The sequence below is a fragment of the Artibeus jamaicensis genome, unplaced genomic scaffold, assembly GCF_021234435.1.
Source record: "Artibeus jamaicensis isolate MK-2021 breed Jamaican fruit bat unplaced genomic scaffold, CSHL_Jam_final scaffold_474, whole genome shotgun sequence".
Taxonomy (NCBI): domain Eukaryota; kingdom Metazoa; phylum Chordata; class Mammalia; order Chiroptera; family Phyllostomidae; genus Artibeus; species Artibeus jamaicensis.
In genome coordinates, this window is record NW_026522046.1 from 40,814,074 (window position 1) to 40,837,218 (window position 23,145).

At 54.9% G+C, this 23,145-nt stretch overlaps 2 protein-coding genes and 1 long non-coding RNA gene across 12 annotated transcripts in view; 1 reads left to right on the forward strand and 2 right to left on the reverse strand.

The window, feature by feature from the left end:
- Nucleotides 1-6,843: 6,843 nt before the first annotated feature.
- Nucleotides 6,844-7,625, reverse strand: LRRC3 (leucine rich repeat containing 3). Its single transcript, XM_053657684.1, has one exon. The coding sequence runs from the start codon at nucleotides 7,615-7,617 to the stop codon at nucleotides 6,844-6,846; it is 774 nt and encodes a 257-aa protein (XP_053513659.1). The 5' UTR covers nucleotides 7,618-7,625.
- Nucleotides 7,626-7,737: 112 nt separating this feature from the next.
- LOC128626243 (uncharacterized) lies at nucleotides 7,738-23,140 on the forward strand. The gene is made up of 3 exons (XR_008390164.1): nucleotides 7,738-8,170; nucleotides 14,596-14,778; nucleotides 22,811-23,140. It is a non-coding gene; the product is annotated as an uncharacterized LOC128626243 (long non-coding RNA).
- Nucleotides 17,063-23,145, reverse strand: part of TRPM2 (transient receptor potential cation channel subfamily M member 2) — a 51,190-nt gene continuing 45,107 nt past the window's right edge. For all 10 annotated transcript variants that reach the window (XM_053657682.1, XM_053657677.1, XM_053657676.1 and 7 more), the window contains 4 exons: nucleotides 22,732-22,837; nucleotides 21,861-21,962; nucleotides 20,232-20,348; nucleotides 17,063-19,754 (listed from right to left, as the gene is read on the reverse strand). In XM_053657682.1, the coding sequence (XP_053513657.1) occupies nucleotides 19,629-19,754; nucleotides 20,232-20,348; nucleotides 21,861-21,962; nucleotides 22,732-22,837 (451 nt within the window). In that variant the 3' untranslated portion in view covers nucleotides 17,063-19,628. The remainder of the gene's footprint in view (nucleotides 19,755-20,231; nucleotides 20,349-21,860; nucleotides 21,963-22,731; nucleotides 22,838-23,145) is intronic.

Consider the following 23,145-nt stretch of genomic DNA (forward strand, 5'->3'; position numbering starts at 1 on the left):
CCTGGGGGAGGGGCAAACAGCACCGTCCATGACCCCCAACCACACACCCTTCACGGCTCCTCTCCCTGGGGTAACCCAGACGTCCTATTTTCTCTCTGCCCCTCGGGTGGCACTGCCAGGTCCAGCTCACCATGGGCAGGGGGCACTGGGGCTGGGGAGGAAGGAGGCAGACGACCAGGCCGCCAGCACAGCGACACACACACACAGAGCCACCGTGTCCCTGCCCAGGGCTTCCTCAGAAATCAGACAGTGCCACCTCATCCATGGCACCTTGTCCAGTCTCTGTTCTGGCCAGTGAAAAGAAGAACCATAAATCAAGGCTTGTTTACATTAGGAACTTGCAAACAAGAGGAGGAAATGCAGAGAAGATTAAAATATTTACAGCTTTTCAAGTAAGGCCTGGTTTTCGTCCTGTTTGCGAGGCGGCATGAGGCTTCGTGTGGATTTGCGCACGGTTTCACAGGCCACATTCCTGTCCTCTGGACCAGCGTGTTGTTTCCTGGTGGCAGTCGGCCCGACTCTGCTGGGCTGTCGCCCGGTTAATCCAAGGGGATTCTCTCCCATAGTCTTCACTGTGGTGAACGACACTGTGAGGGCACCTTTGTACAAGTTGCATTTTCCTTTGCGGTCATGGCTTCTGGAGTACTGTCCATGCATCTGTTCCTGACTTCCTGACTTCCTGACTTCCTGACCCCGAACAAGGCCAAGGACAACCAGATGCTGCAGAGTCACGCCGGTTCCATTGGTCCTGCCAAGACCGGGCTTCACCTGTTTCATAGTCTGCCGAGTTAGGAAGTGGGGGACTGCCGATGAGGTTACCCTTGTTCAGCGTGTTATCGCCCCTGGTGTCAGGGTCACTGGACTTGCCCTGTAGGCTCCCCACCCTCTGCTGCAGACTCACGTCCATGCAATGCCAATCAAAACCCCAAGGTTTGCCTTTTAAATTAATTAAGTGATCATAGAGCATCTCGAAGAATTAATAGTCTCAACTACTTGGAAAAATTAGGAAACTCTTGGCTGCCAGGTGTATTAAATTATACTGAAATTAAACGACTGAAATGAGTGTTGGCATAATTTGGAAACATTAATGTCACAGATATTGGAAAGCAAAAGATTCTAGAACAGACTTTGTTATCCTATTTGGAGGAAAGCTTTCTAAAGGTAAAAATAATGGAAGTGAGAAGGGAAGAAAATGGAAGGAGAAGATACAGAAGACAGACAGATAGATGTCCATCCACTGCGTGTTGTCTTAAGATATAAGTAAGTGACGGTGCGATCCCAGCACAGGCTGGGGACCTGTCTCGTTCCAACAGTCAGTGCTCCCTGTCACACTCTAACAAACCAATGGACACCCGACGCCCCCACACAGGACGGAGAGCAAAGGGCGTGAGCAAAATTCACAACAGAGGGAATCTCGACAGTGAGCACAGGCTTCAATTCTGATGCATTACACCCGCGAGTCAGGAGTGCGTGTCCTGCAGCCAGCATCCCCGGCTGCGCCGAGGGGTAACCCGGCCTGCCCAGGTGCTTCTCCTGGGCTGCGAAGCAGTTAAAACCGAGCCAGGCATTGCCTCTCGGTTTGCGAGGAGAGTGCAAGCTCCTGGCTTGGAAGACCTCGGGCCTGGTGGCCTCATTGCTGTGCTGTCCAGACTGACAGGCTCTGATCTGAAGATGACCCCTCAGCCCAGGGCGAGGACAGGAAGTCTGGCGTCCATTCTGAGCCCTCAGCCCAGTGACGTCCACGGTGGCTCCACAGAGACCACAAAGCTCGGGGAGCCTGGTGGGGCGCTGGGTCCTGCTGGCCACGCGCAGGGCAACCCTCCGGTCAGCTCCACCAAGTCCAAGCATCTCCCGCAGAGAGACAGCAGGACCCAGCACTGGTGGCCAGGAGTAGGCACAGAGTGGGTGATAGCTGGTCTCCCTTTGCAGTTTTCTCCAAATCTTAATTTTTCCAACTCTCTGCCTGGCTGCTAAGGCACTGTGGATGGCCACTGGACGTCCATCTGCCATCCACTGCTGCCCAGCAGCCTGGTCACAACCAAAGTCGGCGTTCCCCAGCTCTCATGACCTTGGCCTAGTCATCTAACCTCTCTGTGCCTCAGTTTCCCCATCTGCCAGGGTGGGCTGCTACATAAGCTACAGGGCGGGTGATTCTACATCTAGAATCCCCTTCCGGGCCTGCTGGCCACCCCCTACCTACTCCCTGGTAGTTTCTCCTTCCATGGCTTCTGTGGCCCTTCCTCGAAGGCCCCCTCCTCACCAAGAGCAGCGGGGCTCACAGGGAAGGTCAGCCCGGTGAGCCTGTCCCACTGGGATGCTGCGTCTCCACTCTCTCTGCACAGAATGGCTGGCTAACATCGCCAGCTGCGCCTGGCAGCCAACCCCAAGTCTGCTCTTTCCCACCAGTGTTGTTGCCATGGTTACAGATGTAGTGGCCTGGGTGCTTGGCTCCAGCCTCCCAGACTGGACTGCGAACCCAGGCTGCTCTGCCTCACTGCCTCGGGCCTGTGCCTAACCCAGGACTCACCTCTTTGTTTGCTGACAACGCTCCAGGGAGCATGTTTCCCAGAGTGAGAACTTCCAGGCCCCGGCCGAGATTCCAGTCCAGCTCTGCCCACTCCGGCCGACTCCTGAATTGGTCATTTCCCCTCCAGACCTCACCATCTCGGGTTTCTCGTTTGAAAACTGAAATGTTCTCTACCATGCCAGCCCACTGCAAGAGGCCCCTTTTGAGCAAACTCGGCCCCGTCTAAGCCGTCCAGTGACTTCATGGTGCTGGCCCCTCCCAGTGGGCAGCCCCTGGGCCACCCCAAGGCCTGAGAGCAGCTGCTGACTTCCACACCAAGTCCCACAGGCCATTCGGTCCGGCCCCCCTGAGAACCCAGCTCCTCTAAGCCATGGGCTGGCAGGTCTGGCTCCATCACACAGCCAAGTCTGTGATGAACAGGATTCTGCAGGGAGAGGTCTGAACGGGGTGGGTGGTGGGGGGAGGTTGCTGCAGACAACATGATCCACTCCAGCTGATTTAAGCACATGGAGATTTATTGAGGGCTCACAGACAGTGGGCAGAAATCAGACTCTGGACGGAACTTCCAGGAAGGCAACGCCAGGAGCCACCTCGGGCTGCTGCCGTGGCTGGGAGCTGCCCCAAGGCCAGAACATTCTGTGCCAGCAGCCCTGCCTCCTCCCGGTAACCCAGTGCAGGATCAGAGCCTCCTACTTCTTTGGAGGACCCGCTGCACGGGAGCCTGGGAGTGCAGTGCAGAAGAGCAGGCCAGCAGGTGGGGCCGGTGCCCAGCACCCACGAGGAGGCCCAGGCTCCCCCCCTCTGCTGCTCTGAGCTCCTGGGAAGGTGGCCTCTCATCCTCCTGGCCTGGCTTAACGGATGCCCCGATATCCTGCCGACTGTCTGGGAAAAGCTGTCCCAGATGCTGGCCCCACCCCAGACCCTGTCTGATGGGGCATCCGCAAGCATTTTCTAGCCCTCAGGTGAAGGCAATTGTGTGGAGCTGACCTGGAACTGGAACCCTGCTTTACAGCCCCTGTTGTTAACCCCACAACTCAGCCCATCTCCTGCCTGGAGTGACTTCCCACCCGGGTTTAACCTCAGTCTCATGTCCAAATTAAAATTGTCGTCCACCCTCACTGAAAGCAGGACAATGGGCTGGAAGCTGTCCCTGGTGCCTCAGCTTTAGGTCCAGTTCCCCAGAACCAGGGCCTTCCATGCAATGAGCCACTTCCGGCGTGGGAGGCTGCCAGCCCCAGCCACATGCTGCCGGGCGGTGCTTGCCCTGCCCTCCTACGGCCTGGGGCCAGCTCCTCGAGGCGCCTGGGAAGGGCTTCTGGAGCTGCGTTGGGAGCCTCCTGTGCGGGGGGCTCCCATCCCCAGAGCCCACCCCACCAGGGACACCTTTGTGTGTCAGGATGGCCCTGCAGGGGGCCCCAAAGTACTTTGGCTCATCCCCTACCTCAAAACCACCCACGGAAGAGACTGGGTGGGCATCTGGGACCTAAAAGGCAAAGAGGAAGGAAAGTCAGGAGGCCAGGAGCGTGGGGCAGGTGCTCCCAGGGCCGGGGTGGGGGCGGGGCTCCATGAAGAGCATCCACGGTGAGGCTGGGGAGGCTAGTGAGGCTGGCGACCCAGGGAGCGGGAGTTGTGTACCCCCAGGCAAGGAGACCAGTGGGGCCCCATGAGCCTCCCCCATCGCCTCTGGCCCTGAGGCCTCCCTGGAAGCAAGAGCCCTCCAATTCTTGTGGTAAGGAAGAGAGACCTAGCCCCTACCTGGAGCTGGGACAGCTGCTGGGGCCCATCTGCTTGTTCCACCCCTCTGCCCCATAAGGAACCCCCAAATTGTCCGGCCTGAACTCCCAGACCCTGTGGAGGGCCTGTTACCTGGACGAGAAGAAGAGCCAGAGGCCCCGGTGGCCCCACTGCCCCCCAACTGGATGGACTGAGGCCCCCCTTTGTCACATCACCACCACTGTCAGCACCAGTCCCCTCAGTGGGCCAGCTGGACTCTGGCCTTAGCAGATTTATTCGAGATCAAATGCTGGACCCAGTGGTAAGGTGGGCAGTGGGCCCAGGGCCCATGGGGGCATCCGGGGGTCTGTGCTCACATACGGCAGGCAGCAAAGAATGCGGTGGGCCCGGGCAGGGCGTGATCTCAACCGCATCTCAACAGGTCCCTTACCGGGCAGGGAGGGCCAGGGAGGGGAGAGGGGGAGAAGTTAGAGGAAGGGAGGGGGAAGGAGAGCAGAAAAGAGAGGAGGTGAGAGGGCTGTACCCGAAAGGGTTCTCAGGCACCAGTGGGGGAGCTCCCATGAGCAGGAAGGTGAGGTTCTTGGAGCTGAGGTCCTGGTGGTCTTCCTTGGAGGGAGGTGTCCTCCCCTGGGAGACTTTATAAGGGGCAAGGAGCCCCAAAAGGCCAGAAAGGTGGGCAGCTCCCGACTGGACCCAGGATGAGAGGGAGAGGGCCCTCTGGTGCTGCAGGTCCCCACCCACCTCCCGTTCCCTGCAGGGTCCACACCAGGGGAGGTGGCCTTGGGCTGGGGGCCAGCAAAGGGGCGGAGAGGGCAGAATCCCCACCTACGCTCCATGCACACCTAGAGAGCCACATGTGGGTGGCATCAGGCTCTGGGTTGATTTTGGCGGAAGAGCACATGGGGTGGGTGGGGAAGGGGCCCCAAACCACCCGCGGAGCCTGAGTCCCACTGGGAGGCTAGTCGCAGAGCCTACCTGCTCCACAGGACATTTGCCACACAGACAGACTTCTTGGTTTTAGTTGTCGCTGGAAAGGCGGGCGAGGCTGTCGGTTTCCCGTGGGCTGGCGGCCTGTGAAGCAGCAGGGTGGGCGTCTTCACAGGATGGACAAGCCGGAGCCCTGCCTTACGTGTGCGCTTCTGGTTGGGGTGCCCGGCAGCTCGAGGTCCTCCTGTTCATGCTGCCTCGATGTGCGCCTGCACCGCCTCTGTGAACGCAGGCCGGAGGCCTTGGGGTGTGGGAGGGTGTTTGGAACCTGCTGGTGGTTTCCTTTTAACGCACACCGTCTAAGACATCACCACTGTGTTTGGATGAGCCTTTCGGGCCTCGGGGGCAGCTGCTGGGTCTCCAGACCAACACGTAAATGTGACACCAAGTCCCTTTTCCACTTCAAGTAACTCTGTGCTTTCTGAGTACAAACCACCCTCCACTGTTAATCGTCTCTGAGCTTTTGCTTGACGAGGCTTCTGTCCTTTCTACCTTCGGTTCATACCAGTGTATCCATCCCCATGTACTCCCCCCACCCAAATATTTGAAGTCATGTAAACTATAAACACATACAAAAAACAGTAATAAATAAAGCTAGAAAGACAAATCAGAGCTATATAGGTGGTGGTAACGTCCACCCTGAATGTGAAGTTACGTAGGTAAGAAAATTGAGCACTGAATCAGCTCTGAGAGTCCTGGCAGCAAAGGTGGAGAGAGTGTACGCGAGAGATCTTGTTGCCGGAGAAAAGGAGTCCCGCTGATTGGCCTTGAGACATCAAATATTGGTCCCCCTTTGGAAGGAGCTGCTTCGTGTGTCCGTGATAGAAAAGCAAGGCACGGCGGCTGGAGGAGGCGACAGGCCTCCCCACGAACCAGGCGCAGGGAGCGGTGGGAGCCGGCGGGCAGGGCTTGCTCTCTCCATGGTGTTGGTTTCAGGTTTGGGTTTTTTTCCCCCTCTCACAAGGCTGAAATTTGGGTGCGAGTGTTACTCTTCGCAAACATTCTGAGAATAAACACGGTTGTTCAAAGGTCAGTTTGAGCAACACCTTTCACTCACTTCCCTCTCTAGAAAGATCTGGTCTGTACGACTGAGCTCCGGGGAGAGCTCTGGGGTCAGCTGTGTTCAGGCAATACCAGGGAAAGGAGGGCGAGGCAGTTCCACAGTGTTGGGTCACCTGTGCCTTCCACAGACGAACCTGTACCCCAGTCCTCCACGGGGGACACTCACACTCGTGGACCGAGCCTTTCTCCTCTGAGTGCACTCGCTCCCACGGGTGCCTCGTGGGAGAGGTGTGCCCAGTGGAAGGGGCCTCGTGACAGATGGCCTGGTTTTAAGTCCCGACTGGATCATTTCCCGACCGTGTCACCAGGGGCAAGTCGCTCCATTTCTCCAAGCGTCGCTTTCTCCCTCCGCCCGTGGGCCTGGCCGTAACAGTACCTGATGGAAGGGCGCTGCAGTGACCCAGTGCCACTGGGGGACGTGTTTTGTCAGAGTGTGCCCTGCACGGAAGGGCTGCGACTACCACCTGGCTGAGGGCGTACCAACAGCACGAGTCAGTCACCGCCTGCCACGAGGTGAGGAGACTCGGCAGGCACTAGGGCTCGGGGCCGAGCAGGTCCTTGGACACGGGGGTGCTGGGCAGCGACTTCAGGTACTCCAGGTGCCTCCTGGCATCCTCCTGGTTCTGGCGCACGTAGTACACGACGTAGGTGATCACCATGGCGAACCAGCCGAACATGGTGACCAGCATGGCCACATCGGTGGTCTTGTGGTGGGTGCTGCAGAAGCTGACGCCGGCGTCAAGGGCCTGGATCAGCGGCTTCCCCACGTACTCCTCCTGCACTGAGGTGTGGCAGGCGATCTCGTCCACCGAGTCGGGGTCCAGCTTCAGCTCCCACAGGGCCTCCTGCAGGGCACACTCGCAGTGCAGGGGGTTGTGGGACAGGCGGATCTTGGCACTGAGCCTGCCCAGGGCGTCCTTGGGAATTCTGCGGATGCGATTGTGGGACAGGTCCAGCAGCCGCAGGCCCCCAGCCAGGCCGGAGAAGGCGGCGGGCCCGACGGTCTCGATGGCGTTCCGGGACAGGTCCAGCTCTCTCAGCTGGCTCAGGTGCTGGAAGGCTCCGTCGGGGACGCGGGCAATTTTGTTGGCATCGAGCTTCAGGAGCACAGCGTTGGCGGGGATGTCCTTGGGGACCTCCTGCAGGCCGCTCTCGCTGCAGTGGACGGCCACTGCCCCTTCGTGGTCAGGGCACTCGCAGCTCTGCGGACAGGAGGTGCCCAGGCGCAGGCAGAAGAGGAGGAGGAGGCAAGTCCCTCCCGTGGGGGCTGGCACGGATGAGGGGCTCTGTTTGCCCACAGGGCCCATGCTGCCCCTGGGGGAGATGGCGCACTCGTCTGGCTCAGTGCCGTGGGTGTACCCTCTTCCCCACTCCCCTGGCCGCTGCTGTACCAGTGACCATCTGACGTGGACATAAACTCCTGTTCCTCACCTGCCAGGAAAAAACAGTGGTCTCTTTCAGGCATTGTCCCTGGTGGCTCAGCTGGGACCCGGGGCACGCTTTGACTTTTGGGAGATATGCAAACTGAAGCCTCTGGCCCATGGGGGGAGGGGGTCTCTGGAACTTATTTCTGGGCACTCCCAACGCCACCAGAAGCGCAAGGGCAGGTCTGCCCACCACTGGCTAGGGGGAGGCACCCATCAAAACGGTGCTGCCACCCTGCGGCCTACCCGGGACACACCCTCTACACACCTGGAACCAGGGGCCTGGACGGCGCTGAGGGATGACAGCCCGGGGTCTCCCCCGCCTCCAGCCCCTCAGGGCCAGGGATGAGGAAGACTGAAGGCAGCCCGCCCCCACACCCGGAATCGGCAACCACTGGGAACCAGCAGGGCGCCCATTGCTCCCAGCCAGGCTGCGGTAGGAAGTTTAGCACTTTGCTAATTTTAACAATCCTTAAAAATTATTATAATAAATAAAGCTCTTCTCTGTCGGCCCTAATAGGAACGCTACCTAGCACCTGCCCCAGGGTCAGCTCCTTTTCTTTCAATAATGCTTGAAAAGGAAGGAAAATGAGAAGAGAGAAAAGCCAAGCCCAGGGCGAGCGCTGCACTGAGGCGCGGAGTGGTGGGGCTGAGCGGGGCCTGGGTGGCTGGGCTCGGACCCGGGACCCCGGAGCGGGCAATAGATAGGGGTGCGGCGTCCACACTCCCGGGAGGGGCGGGGGATTTACCTGAGCGGCCGCGTCCTGAGGCTGCTCTGTGCCAGACTCTCCGCCGCTTGGAGCCCGACCGAGCGCCACACCCGGGCGCGGCGGCGACCCCGAGGCTCGTTCCCACGTCCGCCGCGGCTTTGACACGCGCTGCTCGGCCGCGATCTGAGGGATCCGGGGAGGGGGGCTGGGGGGCGGGGCGGGGCCAGGACGACGCGGGAGTGGAAGCGAGGGGTGGAGCCTGGGGCAGGACTGTAGAGGCAGGACCGAGCGGGGGTGGGGGGCGGGGGGTGAGGGGGGGCCTGGGGTGTACCCAGTGGGAAGAGTGGGTCGAATTGGGGGTGGATCTTCTGGTGGGTGTGTCTCAGGGACTGTGGGAGGGGCTGTGGGGACACAGAGCCCCGCCCCGCCCGGGTCTCCCGGGTTTCACGCGGTGGGGCGAGTCCCCTCCCGACGCTGGTACTTGGAGACCCTCGGATCAGCCTGAAGCCCATGCGGTGCGCTCTTCTTTCTGTGTGTCCCTCGCAGGCCTGATGCCAGCGGCCCCCAAAACTGGTTAGTGGGGTTAGGCCTCTGCTCACTTGAGTCCCCTCCTGCCCCAGGACCCTTACTCCACCCCCTCCACCTCCCACCCTCTGCGACTCAGGCTGGTGCACTTGGTGGGCCTGGAGGAGGGTAGGGAATGTGGAGGCGGGGCAATTTGAGCTAGGCCTCAGCCATCCTAGACCTTTTAAAAGCAGCTTTATTGTAGTGTAATTGATATACAAGAAACCACATATTTAAATTTGATACCTTTCGACATTCATATAGGCTCCTGAAACCATCACCATAATTCACTCCGTACATACCCGGTGCCTCCCCCGCCACCTGGGCACCCCCTCCGGACCCCCACCGCCTGGCAAGCACTGATCTGTCACTGTAGATCAGCGGGCATTTCTTATCATTTATGTAGGTGGAATCACAGGTGTGTACCTTTTTGCCTTACTTCTTTCATTCAGCATAATTACTTTGAGTTCCCCAGTGCTGACGTGTTTATCGAGTTTTCCCTTTTAGTGCTGACTCATCAGCCCTCCTAGCTCCAGTTGGCATATCCGTTCGCAGGTTCATGGCCATTTGGTTTGTTTGCAGTTGTTGCCTATTCCAGATACAGTGACCCAAACATTGTGTGCTACCTTTGTTTGGACAAACACTCATTTCTCTCGGGTACATATGGAGGAGTGGAATGACTGGGTGGCATGCAGCGGTATGTTTAACCTGGAGGAAGCTGACGGAATGATTGCATGACCTTCCAGCACCAGCACCGGCACGGCCACCCTTTTTAATGTTAGGCATTCTAACAGGTGCGCAGTGGCATCTCGGTGCGGTTTTAATCTGTACTTCCCCGGCGACCCACGATGGTGACATCCTTTCCTCTCCTTACCGGCCATCTCCTTTACCGAAGTGTTCTGTTCCGATTTGTCCCCACCTTTGGTTGTTTCCTCACTGTTACCTTTCGAGAGCTCTTTATACGTTCTGGATACGAGTCTTGCATCGGACACGTGATGTGTCAATCTTTTCTGTGAGTCTGTGGATCTTTTCAAAGGGAAGTTTTTACTTTTGACAGAGTCTAATTGATCAAGTTTTCTTATGCAGATCATGCTGTTTGTGTCAAGTATAAGACATCTTTGCCTAACTGAAGTTACATGGGCTTTTATAGTTTAGCTTTTATAGTTTTATAATTTATATATATATATATAAATTACATATATATAAAACTATAGTTTTATAGTTTAGCTTCTGCACGTGGGTTTGTTATCCAGCTTGAACTAGTTTTGGTGTATGGTAGGAAATACACTTCCAAGTTTATTTTTTGTGCCAGAGTGCCAGGACTGTTTGTTGAAGAAATTATTCTTTCACTAGTGAATTACCTCTGCACCTTTGTTGAAAATCAGTGGTCCATATATGTATGAGTCTATTTCTCTACCCTCTCTGTTCAATCGGTCTATTTGCCAACTTTATGCAAATGCTCCAAGCTGTCTTTATTGCTTGAGCTTTATAATAAATCTTCAAATTAGGAGGTGTTTAATATAAATTGCCCAAATGTGTCCTTTCATAAAATGTCTTTAGTCATCCAAGATCCTTTGCATTTCCTCGTGAATTTTAGAACCAGCTCGTCAACTTCTACCAAAAAAGCCTAGTGAGATTTCATCTGGGCTGGAGTCAAATCTGTACAGTGCTGGCGGTGGGTTTTTTGCAGCTGCCTTCACAGTCTGGGGAGTGTCCTTCTGTTACTTGTTTGCTGAGAGCTTCTATTAGTCATGGATGTTGAACTTTAAGAGAATTAACATCTTGACAATATTGGGTTTCCAATTCATGAACATGGTATATCTTTTCATTTACTAAGAATTTCTTTTATTTCTTCCATCTGGGTTTTGTAGTTTCTGGCTTACACATCTTGCACACTCTTCGTCAGCTTTATCTCTGATATTTTATTTACTATAAATACCATTTAAAAAATTCTGGTTTTTAATTGCTAATATGTAGAAACAAAGTTGATTTTTATATTCTGATCCTAACTTTGCTAAATTCACTTATTCCAGTAACTTTTTAATAGGTACCTGAGGATTTTTCTATATATACAATCATGTTCTCTGTAAATAAAAAAATTATGACTTCTTTCTCTCCAGTGTGGATGTATTTTAAATTCATTTTCATGCCCAACTGCATTGGCTAGAGACTCTAGTTTAATACTGACTGTGAGTGGGAGCAGATACTTTTGTTCCTGATCTCAGGGGGAAGCGCTCAGTCTTCCACCATTAAGAACAATGCTGGCGGTGGGTTTTTCACACCTGCCCTTCACAGTGTGAGGAAGTGCCCTTCGGTTACTTGTTTACTGAGAATTTCTGTTAGAAATGGGTGTTGGACTTTGTGAAATGTTTTCTGCATCTATTAAAAATCTTTTTAAAAAAATATGTTAATATGATGGATTATACTGATTGATTTTCAAGTGTTAAGTCAACCTTCTGTCCTTGGGATAAAGTACAACAAACCTTTGTCTAACTCAAAGTCACGTGCTCTTATTTTATATGTTGTTTACTTATTTAATAGAGATGGAGATTCTGAGGTTATTTGTTCTCCTTGATGGAATAGTGATAGTTTGTCCATTTATCTAAGTTGTTGAATTTATCAGCATAAAGTTGTTTGTAATATTCTATTATTAATCTTTCATTATAGAGTAATGTCACCTTTCTCATTCCTGACGTTGGTAGTTTGTGTTTTCCCTCTTTTACTGATTAGGTTGGGAGTTTGTCAATTTTATTGATAGTCTCAAAGAGCAAGTTTTTGGTTACATTGATTCCTCTACTGTTTTCCCTTTCTTATATGTTTCCACTCTGACCTGTATTCTTTCTTTTGCTTACATTGGGTTTAATTTTCTCTTCTTTTCCCGATTTCTTATGGTGGAAGCTAAGTCACTAATTTGAGACCTTCGTCTTTGTTATAAGCTATGAATTTCCCTCTATGTCAGGCCTTAGATGCATCCCAGAAATTCTGATATGTTGTATTTTCATGTTCATTAAGTTAAAAATATTTTCTAATTTGCCTTTTGATATATTTTTGGTCCATTCATTTAGAAGTGTGTTATTTCGTTTTCAGATATGTGGCTATTTTCCAGAGATCTTTCTGGTTTTGATTATTAATTTAAATCTATTGTTGTCAGAGAACATGCTCTGTATGCTTTGGACCCTTTTAAATTTGTCCAGACTGATGTTATGTCCCAGAATATGGCCTGTGTTAATAATTGGTGTGTGTACACTTAAATGTGAGCTGTATTGTTACTCAGTGGAATGTCGATGAGGTCATGTCTGCAGAGTGTTCTTATTATGACTGACCTTCTGTCCACTTGCTCTATTAATTACTGAGAAAGGGATGTTGAAGCCTCTGATTATGATTGTAGATGATCTCTTTCTCCTTGCAGTTCTGTTTTTGCTTCGTGCATTTTGAAACCTATATTCAGATTGTGTCCTCTTGATTAAGTGGCCACTTTATCATTGTGAAATGACCCTTCTTATCCCCAGATTCTTTGTTTTGAACTCTGCTCTGACACTGACAGCCAATCCATCTGTCTTTGCATTGAGTTAGCATTGGCTAGGCCTGGCTGGCATAGCTCAATGGATTGAGCACAGGTCTGAGAACCAGGAGGTCACTGGTTTGGTTCCTAGTTAGGGCACATGTCTGGGTTGCAGGCCAGGTCCCTGGTGTGCAGTACACGGGAGGCAACCACACCTTGGTGTTGCTCTCCCTCTCTTTCTCCTTCCCTTCCCCTCTCTCTAAAAATAAATAACAAAATCTTTTTTAAAAAGTTAGCATGGGCTACCTACTTTCATCCTTTTACTTTTAACCTCAAGCATCTTATGCTTAGTTTCCTTCGGATTTCTGTAGCTTCCAAGGAGCTTCCTTCATATACTGATTTACTGCAAAGGAGGAAATGATAATGACTTTGCAGTGAAGGAATCCAGCAGAAACCACCTTACTTCATGACCAAAGTTAATAACATCAGTGTAAGGCAGACAGACGTCACGTAGCCCTGGATGAGCCAATAGGCAGGCACCGCATCACTTTGGTGGTGTTCTTGCCCCAAAATGCACACAATCATGAGAACACGCCAGACACACTCAAATTGAAAGACCTTTATGAAGTGACCAATCAGTACACTCCAAAAAAGAAGAGGCTATAAAAGACAAGAAAAGCTTAAGTGAGTGTTATGGATTAGAAAAGACTGGGGAGAAATAACTTCATGCAGCATAGGACCCTGGAACAGACGAGGACAGCAGTGACACTGAAGAAGGTCAGTAGCGTGGCGACGTCCTGTGACGTCCTGCTTCGATGACTCGCGTTGAAGGGGTAACTGGTGGAGTCAGGCTGCGGTCTGTCTGCCTCGGTTTCTTCCCCACTCGTCCCCTGCCCTCTTCTCCTGACTTCCTTCGGACTGAATATTTTTGAGTCCATTTTCTCACCTTAGTTGTCTTCTCCTTTCTATCACTGTCCCTGTCATTTAGGTGTCACAGCGTCCGGCGGCCACTTCTGGTCGTGGTGCCTCACCAGGCCACCCTCGACCACTCGGATGTGGGGGATCGGATGTGGGGGAGCCCTGCTGCGCCTGCCACACCCCCCCCCGGGGCTGTGCTGGTGCCCTACGGCTTAGGTGCCTTAAACAGCCAACTACCTTTTATAAAGGATTTTCATTTATTCATTTTTAGAGAGAGGGAACCGAAGGGAGAAAAAGAGGGAGGGAAATATGGACCAGTTGTCTCTCATATGTGTCCAGATCAGGGACAGAACCTGTAACCCAGGCATGTGCTCCTATAGGGAATTGAACCGGCGACCATTTGTTTTGTGGAACGACGCCCAGGCAACCAACCATCTGGGCCACACCGTCAGGGCTGGCCAACTACCTTTTAAAGAGAATAAATAAAATACTGTGAGCCGTGACACCGTTAGTATGTTATTATTTGGGCGATTGAAAAGGTACCAAAGGGAGTTCCCAAATTATGGAATGTTTTTAATATTTAAATTAAACAAATTATGTGGTGAGTGGGAGGGGCCCAGCATTCAGAGCTCACAGTGTATGTTTCTGTTCATGACAAGTTCAAGAACAGGCCACACTCGGGAAGGTGGAGCATAGTCCGGGGGTGGGGCTCAATGCGGCTCCTGAGGCCAGGTGTTCCGAATCCCAATCTGCCTGCTGCTTGTTAACATCAGTAAAAATTCCATCAAGTCGCTCACACTGAAAATGTGTGCAGCGATGAACAGGTGCTTCTGACTGTGTGCCCCTGACCAAACAAGGGGCATGGCAGCTTCACGGGGGGCTCCACGTGTCAATGATGTGCGCATTGATGACTGGGTGCGTCAATCAATTCCAGGTGCTCGTGAAAAGCCGCATGTTGAGCTGTCCTCCCGCTCTGGCCACCAGCCAGGCCCAGGCTGCAGGGCCCTGTGCGAGCCGGGCTCACTGTCCACTCCAGACCACAAGCCAGTGTTCCTGGACACACCAGAACCCTTCTAATGCCATCCTAGCCACATGGTCTGCCCACTGGGTCGCCCTTCAGACTGTAATTGCACTCTGAGCTGATTATCTTGCCCATTTATCCACCAGGAGTCCAGGCTTCGTGGCCCTAGGAATTGAATGCAGCACTGCAGCTGGTTAATTGCCTGTCCATCGGGGAGGATGTTTTGCTGGGTGAGGCCAGAGTGCTTCTCTCTGGGGAGGTGTGAGGAGGAGCCAAGCCTGCAGCAGCGCCAGGGCCGATGAAGTCAGGCGGATGAACAGAACATTCCGGTGAGGTCCAGACACCGCCCCCTCCCCCCACACACACACAGACTGAACAGTGGCCTGGGTGGGCCCTTCTTCGGGCCATCACCAGCTGTCTAGGTGTGTGCTGGCTGCCCGCTCTCCTGCCCTGCCCTGCCACTGTGCCTGACTCAGCCCTCTGCTGCCCCAGCCTCCACACTGACCCCACCTGCCCATGGGGACCCTCAGATGAAACCCCAGGCCTGTCGGACATTGCTGAGGGCAGCCAGCTCTCAGGCAGGGCAGGAGCAGGACGAGGGCAGCTGGCGGGGAGCCCACTGTTGTGTGGGAGCTGAAAAGGCAGCCGTGGGGCACCCCACACTGGGCAAAGAACCTTCGTGGATGGAGTGCCTTGGGCAAAATTGTCCCCAGCAGCTTTGGCCATGATGAACCTTCCCTTACATGCGAAGAATTCCCAGATCTCTCTGAACTCCTGGGTCTCCTGGAGTTCTTGGTTCTCTCTGCCTGCTCTTGAATACGCAGATGGGAGAACCAAAAAGAAGAGCAGCAGTGGTTCCCATTCCTGGCTTCCCAAGAGCACCGGGCCGAGGAGCAGCGGCCCTCTGCTTGCACCCAGGCCCCTTCAGAACCAAACTGCTGCTCTCCCGGGTGCGAGTTTCCCCACAGAGAGCGAGAGCTGCCTTCACTTCCTCTAGTATTTCTCTGGGAGGTTTCCAGGCCCGTCGCCATGGGCTCGCCCTACGTACACACACGCTCACACGTACGTGCACATACAGGCACCCACAGCGCTCACTCCTTACTTTTGATCCAAGTGGTCTATGCTTTATCAATTTTGTTGCTCTTTCTCAAGAACTGTTTTTTAAAAAATGCTGATTCTTTATTTTCTTTTATTAAATTCTGCCTTAGCTCCTGAATTTATGTTGTAACTCAGAGGCGGCAAACACAAGGCCCGTGGGCCGAATCCGGCCCTCCACCTTGTTTTATCCAGCCCAGCAGCTTGTTTCTGTCCCAGCAGCAGTGCCAAGCTCTCGCTTAACTGTTAAGTAGTAGTTACATTTATACAGGCCTACAGTTACATCCGGCCCTTTGAAGGCAACTGTAAGGCTGATGTGGCCCCCGTGAAGATGTGTTTAACACCCCTGTTGTAGCTGGTTTTTGAGCTTCTGGAACCGTAACTTCAGACACTTTGCTGTCAGTCTTCTGATTTTTGAATAGCCCTATGAAGTTGTAGATGTTTCTCTCCAGACTCTCCAGCCACAGCCTGCAGGTGGTGACACAGGACCCGCTCGCCGCCTCGCTGCTGGTTTTGCTCCCAACAAAGGTGCCCGTGGCAGGGTGTGGGAGGGTGGTCCCCACAGGGCATGGCACCCCACTGGCTTTCCATGGACCACCCTGCTCACGGCCCTTGTTTGCCTTGGTCCCTGGGCAACTGGGAGTGACTGTGGGACCAGGTGTTACCAGCACCTGCTGTCCCGATAGAGGCACCGCCACTACTCTCTGGGGCTCTTGCCTGTGACGGGCAGCTTCGAGGCTAACAAAGAGGGCAGAGGGCAGAGGGCAGAGGGCAGAGGGCTGCATTGCCCAGCAGTGCCCCGTCTCTCCTTCCACACTGGTCAGGTGACTAGTCACTCTCTGTCTCAAGTGGACCAAGAGGACGCAGTCACCTGATACCACTAATGTGTTTTCTGTTCTCTTCTGCTGTGTGTCCGTGTGCTGATGCCACTCTTCCAACAGTGTGGCCAGCGTGTGGCCTGGGGGACAGGCTGCCTGTGGGGAGTTGCTGAGGTGCCCTGGCTTGTGGGATGGGCGCTCAGGTTTTGTGAATGTCCCTCCCGTGTGTGTCTGAGAACCAGGTGTCCCCCCGGGCCTGCTTGTTGTGGGGGTGGGTGCAGAATCACATACTCACACAGAGAGTACACGTGTGCAACACAGAGGTTTATGTGTGTGTCGTGCCTGGATTTGTATGTTGTACAATTTATTGTACAAATATAAATATATGTTATATATTATACATATAATTTATATATAAATGTGCAGGTTATACATAATTTATATGTAACATATAATATGTATTTATATGCAAACACACATATACACATATAGAAAAGTGTGCATATACACCTACCACACAAATACACGTAGCGTGACCTTTGTCACATTAAACAGCATTATTCAAATTCTGTGCTATTTTCATTTCTTCTTTTGTTTTTTAATTTTTAACTTTTATTGTATTTTTGCATTACCATTTATCCCCCTCACACCCCCTCCCCCAGAGAAATGCCCACATCATTGCCCACGCCCCTGAGTCCTTTTCGTTTTTGCTCAGTCCCTCCACCTCCTTTTGCTTCTTGACTCCTTGATTTCTGAGAGCAGATTACTGTGACTCCATTGGTTTCTCCTTGACTTTCTATCAGTTTCGCTTCATGTATTTAAAAACCTATGCTGTTAGGTGGATAGTGGTGCCCAAAAGGGGTGTCTTCTTCGTGAATTCACACCTTTACCAAATATCCTCTGTCCTTAAAAGACCGGGTTCGAGCCCTGAGCCCTGCTGGCCGGTGGCACGTCCACACACCTTTCATCCTGGAAGTATCTGCCCGGCGGGCCTGCCCCGTGTTGTCAGCAGTCGGCTTTCATTTCTGGTCACGGAGGAGCAATGGTGAACACGGGAGTTCGCGGTGTCGTTTGTATCTTAATATGAGAATCACGGTTGCTGTGAGTCACCGTCTCCAACCTGCTGGGACTCTCCTGTAGCTTTGTTTTCATGCCACGTTCACCGTCCTGTGTTGCAGTTTTCTCCCCCTGATTTTGTCTCTGTTCTTCGCTTTGGCCCTGGGAGGCTGCAGTCAGGCCTCCGCTTCTGTCTTCACGGCTGCCCAGACCTGCAGGGCACCTCGTTTCCTGCCGGCTGCCCCCACCCCAGCCCCCCGGTCCATGACCTTCCCCACGCTGGACCCCAAGGCATGTGAATGACCCCTGGCCCTGAGAGGCCTGCCGGGTCGTCCTTCTGAGCTGCTGTTACATTTCCTTTTTCTATTGTGCCTCAACAGTGGTACCGCTTAGCCTCCATGTGAGTGGTTCCTTTGCTGAACACGGAGCTCGCTCTGTACACGTGTGCACGCATGCACGCGCCGAATGTCTGTGTCCCTCCCACAGGACGCCTGTGCTGAATCCCCGGCTCCCAGTGTGGCTGTGTCTGAGCTGGGCCCTCTAAGGAGGCAACTGCCATTAAATGAGGTCCTGAGAGAAGCCCTGAGGTGACAGGAGTGGTGTCCTTAGGAGAGGGGAGCACACCGAGGACAGGCCACCTGAGGACACGGGGACAGAGGCCTGGCCAGACACCAGCCCTGCTAGCAGCCTGGCCTGGACGCCCGGCTTCCAGGACTGTGAGAGAGTTAACGTCTGTGGTCAGTGTGTTTGGGTTTCCATAATTCGTCTCTGTGAGAGTCTTTCAGAAAGGACATGTGAGTGACATGTTTCCTGTGTCACTACAAGTCTAAAATGTCTTTATTTGGTGCTGCTGCTTGAGCTCTGGTTTGGCTGGGTTTATGAAGCCAGATTTAAAAACGCAAGGCCCCACGGTGCCTGAGTGAGTGCCTGCAATGTTGGGGGAGCCAGGCCGAGGGCCCCAGGATGCCGAGTCATAGCTTGGGGGGTGCTCATGGGAGAATGAAGAAGAGGGAGCGGGCCCTGATGGGTGTGGCTCAGTGGGTTGGGCATCATCCTGCAAAGTGAAAGGTCGCCAGTTCGATTCCCGGTCAGGGCAGGTGCCTGGTTTGGAGGCCAGGTCTCCGATTTGAGGTGTGCTAGAGGCAAGCAACTGATGTTTCTCTCCCTTTCTTTTTCCCTCCCTTCCCCTCTCTCTGAAAATAAATAAAATCTTTAAAATAAAGAAGAAGAGGGAGTGGGGGGGTGGGGGAGGATCGTGAATTTGGACCTGAAGGTCCTGCAAAGTGTCTGAGGGCAGCAGCCACAGGAGACGTCCTCGGGCCATGGGAAGCCGGGCTGTGGGTTGGTGGAGGGTTTGGCGGCCCTGACACAGCCCCTGACCGCTGCACATCTGTAGCTTTATTTGCAGGACGCACAGAAGAGCTGGCCAGGTAGTATGGGACAGCAAATTTAATGTCAGGTTCAACAATATTCCCGGTCCTGATGGTTTATGCTGATGGGTTGTGACTTGTGACTCTAAATGGGGTACCCCCAGATCCGTGCCGACTGCCCACACCTCCCTGTACTCACAGAGAGCAGATGGAGGGAGAGCCATCTGCCTGGGTCCCCGGGCCATGCACAGGCAGGCACCCTCCACATCTCTGGGGAAGGCCTGTCCTCACCAGCTTCCTGCCCTTGCTTAGCCCTAACAGGGATCTGGACTGTGAACTGGGGTTCCACATTGTCTGCCTCAGGCCAGGCAAAGGTCTGAGTCAGGTCATAGTGGAGGCATAGGCCTGAGGAGGAGGCCACAGGCGACCTCCAACTCTCCAAAGGACAGAGGCCTTGGGCCGATGCTCCTCTGGTCAGGGACGCGCTGCTCATGTCCAAGGCCGAGGCTGCCAGGAGGCTCCAGACCCCAGCTGGCCGCCTGCCTGCTGGGGAGAGGCAGTGATGGCTGGCAGGGTCCCAGTGGCCACCACAACCCTGAGGAAGTGTCAGAGGACTAGAGCCAGTCTGTCCCCTGCCTCGGCTCCCTTCTCCGGGCACCTTGCCACCACCTTCTGTTCATGAACTTGTCTGGCAGGCAACTCGAGTTGGCTGTGAGGAGTAGTGGATTCCCAAACCATATCATACCAGGCCCCTCGTCTGCCCGAGGTCCCCGGCTGTGTCCTGTGCAGCCTAAGTCTCCGAGGGGCTGGGGTTGGACCCGCCTTGCCTGTGCCCACGGGTCAGTAGTAAGCCCCGAACAGAGCAGCCACCTTCTGGAGGACAGCCTTGTGGTTGGCGTACAGTGGGATGCGCTTGTCCACGACCTGCCACCGGATGGACATCCCTGGGTCACTGGTGTGCAGGTGCTGCAAGGAAAAAGGCACGAGCTGCTGCTTCCGCCCAGACCCCTAGAACATTGCCACACCCTCCCGTCTCCAGGCCTTGCTATGGGTCTTGCCTGGGCTTTTATCACAAGGGAGCAAAATTACTTTGGGTCCAGCTCAGAAAACACCTACAGAGCCCTGGACATCCTCCAGTGGGAACAGGGCAGCCTCCTTAGTCCAAGGTGTTCTGTCCTGCAAATAACGCCCTGGGTTTGTTCTCTAGGACCTCGTGGACCCAGTTCTGAAGTAGGGACATGCAAGATCGAGCTAAGTTCAGGGGACAGTGTCCCACAGAGGTGTACAAACTGGCCTACCCTGATGCAAGCCGCGGGCCCCAGGAGGACCCCATCTCAGGGTCCCTGGCCATCTCTGGCCCTGGTCCAGCAGCCCAGCAGGCCCCTCCTACCAGGCTCTGCATCGCCCCCTCCCTGGAGCCTGCGCCTGGAGCCCCGCCCTTACAGAGTTCAGACGCTTCAGCTCCACGCTGCTCTGGTCTGGGAAGTGGATGCTGATGGCCACCGTCTCGATCCAGGCATTGTCCGTGTTCCGAGGGTCATCCACGTAGCCTTTGTACACCTGGGAGGTGGCGCAGGGTGAGCTGGGCCGGCCCACGCAATGGACCCTGAGCCCTGTTGGCTTCCTTACAGAGAGAGGGACGTCACTGTCCCTAAGCTCTGTCTGCTCGTGGATACTCTGAGCACAGCTGCCCACGGCACCCAAGTCCGTGGCCTGGCTCTCTCCCTGTCTGGGGCCCCAAGAGCTCACTCAACTTCCTCTGGCCTCTGCCTGACATCAGGACCTGCCTTGACTGTCCTGGAAGGATTAAAAATGACCGTGGGCCTTGAAAACATCACAGTAAATGAGTCACCCAACACCAAAGGCCACATGCTGTGTGACCCAGTTAACAGAAATGTCCAGAACAGGCAGATGCAGAGACAGGATGCAGACTAGTGGTGCAGATGCCGGGGGAGGGGAGGACGTGACTGCTGATGGGGGGCAGGGGCTCCTTTGGGGGGTGGAAATGCGGTGGAGTCAGACAGAGGCGATAGCCACACAGCATTGTCAGTGTGCTCCCTGGGTGCCACCAACTGTCGCTTTGAAATAGCTGACTTTATGCTGTTGGATGTCAGCACCATAAGTCAGCTAATTCGTTCACAGAGCAAGGGAGAGGAAGACGGCAGTGCCCCAGGGCACAAACCGTGGCACGTGGGACAAGCCGCGTAGACCCGCAGGGTTTGCAGGTCAAAGCCGTAAGTAGCAGCAATCGCCTGTTTCACCCTGACGAGCGGCAGAACCAGGACTGGCCACAACAGAGAGGCCACCTAGAGGACTGTTGGAACAAGTCATGGCACAAAGTCCAAGTAGGCTACAACACATTACGTAGTTGTGAAAAAGAGCTGGGAGATTTGTACATACAGACCTAAAAATAGGCCGTCACCAGCGGAGTGGAGAGGCAAGGTCCAGAGAAATGAGACCTCCCGGCCCTCTGTCACTGAAGGCGTGGGTGCGTGCTCTGGTGTGGACACAAGGCTGGGGATGGAGCCTGCACAGGTGCGTGAGGAAGTGAACAGGTGCAGTGCCTGGTGGCACCTGGGTGTGTGTGTGTAAAGGTGGCTTCACTGTTCGCATTTACCTGGCTGCATTATGGATGCTCTGGCGAACACATACTGCTTTCGTGGCTGAGAAAGGATTCAGTAAAGCAAACTGACCTGACAAGTGTGTGAGGACCCGATTTCACGTCCCCAACAGGGCGTGGGGAAGCCAGGGGGCTGATGTGCCCAGATCCCTCTGCTCCGGGAGGCCCAGACACCAAGGGTCCCCCACGGGGCAGCTGTGCTCGGGGCACAGGGGAGCTTGGGGAGGAGAGGCCGCACCCCAGGCCTGCCCCCTGACTGAGAGAGAAGACACTCGGGACAGAAGGGGACGGCGGGGGACCCCGAGCCACGGCCCCGTGCTCTGGCCCCAGGGATTTCCTCCAGGAGCTCCGGGACGTGGGCTGGAGCAGGCTCCCGAGTCCCCCTGCTCATCCTGCAGCCCTCATCGCCAGAGCAACCACAGGGCTCAGGACACACAGAAAGGCCACCCTACCTCTGTGCCCTGTGTCAGCAGGCTCTCAAAGGACGGCCAGAACTCTTTCTGAAGGACCTGCTTCAGCTTGCGGGGCAGCACCTCTCCTGGTTCCCGGGAGCCCTGAGCAGAGGCGGAGGCGGAGGCGTCGGCCACCTTCCACTGGCCACCTGCCCAGCGTAGGCTGCCAGCCAGGCCCCTGGAGCCACAGGCCGGCCGGTGTCTGGCAGCCCGACTGTCTCGGAGCTGGAGTGACATTGCCCAGAGCCCACTGCCCACGTCAGCCTGCCTCACAGCCGGGGTGTGAGGCCAGAGGCACAGCCTCGGAGCGGGGCAGGCGGCTTGTACGGCAGCCGTACATGGTAGCTGGTGCCCTGACCTCCACCGCCCCGGCCATCGGGAGGGCTGTGTTTTTACTGCTTGTTTGCGTCCCTCAGATCTCTCAACTCTGCTCCGAGGCCACCTGCCCATGGACACGGCTCCTCCCCCCCGCCACCCATCTGGGGGTCCCTATTTGTTACCCAGAGTCCCTTATAGCCCACATCATGTCCGTCCTGCCTCGGCCGCCTTGGGGACACCCTGCCCCCACCCCCAGCTGTGGCGGCAGGGCCTGCGTGGACTCGGCGGACACCCCTCTGTGCCCAGTTCTCAGAGCTGGGCCCCCTCACTTGGGGGCCCTGGGGATCATGGCTGCAGAGGCCAGAGCTGCCCATCACCCTGGAGTCCATGCTGGGGCCTGAAGGCTGCGGCACTGCTCGGCTTTGCCACGGAGAAACAGGGACAGAGTCCACACTGTCTGGGGCAGAGGCCACAGGTGGGGGCTGCTCAGTCAGTGGGTGGGAAGGAAGGAGGACAAATGACCAAGGAGCAGACCGGTGGTCTGGCGGCTCACCCCTGGCAAGGCCCAGTGTTCTGAGAGGACATGCTTCACCACCAGCACTTCCAGCACTTTCTTTATGCTTCTCCGGCAGATGGCGCCATCCTGGTTCCGCCTCCACCTGCAGAGGGATCGGCGCTCACTCCCTCCCCAGGCTCTGTGTGGGCCCACCCCTGCCATCCGGGGCCTAGCCTGTCTCCTGTCCTGAGGCCTGACCTGCTCTAGCCTGGAGCCACCGGAGTGTCCTCCCCTGTCCCAGGACTGCTGGGAGGACTAGGACAGCCAGCCTTCGAGGGAATACTTTTTAGGGACCCGGCCAGTCCACATCTGTGAGTCTTGCATAGCTTCCATTTGTCCACGGCAGTGGGCCCAGGCTACTTAGTCCTTCCTTCCACAGGAGGGAGGGGGCGCCCAGGGAAGCGAGGGGAG

Bases quoted from the DNA above. Each gene is read 5' to 3' on its own strand.
- LRRC3 (XM_053657684.1), bottom strand. From the start codon at position 7,617: ATGGGCCCTGTGGGCAAACAGAGCCCCTCATCCGTGCCAGCCCCCACG.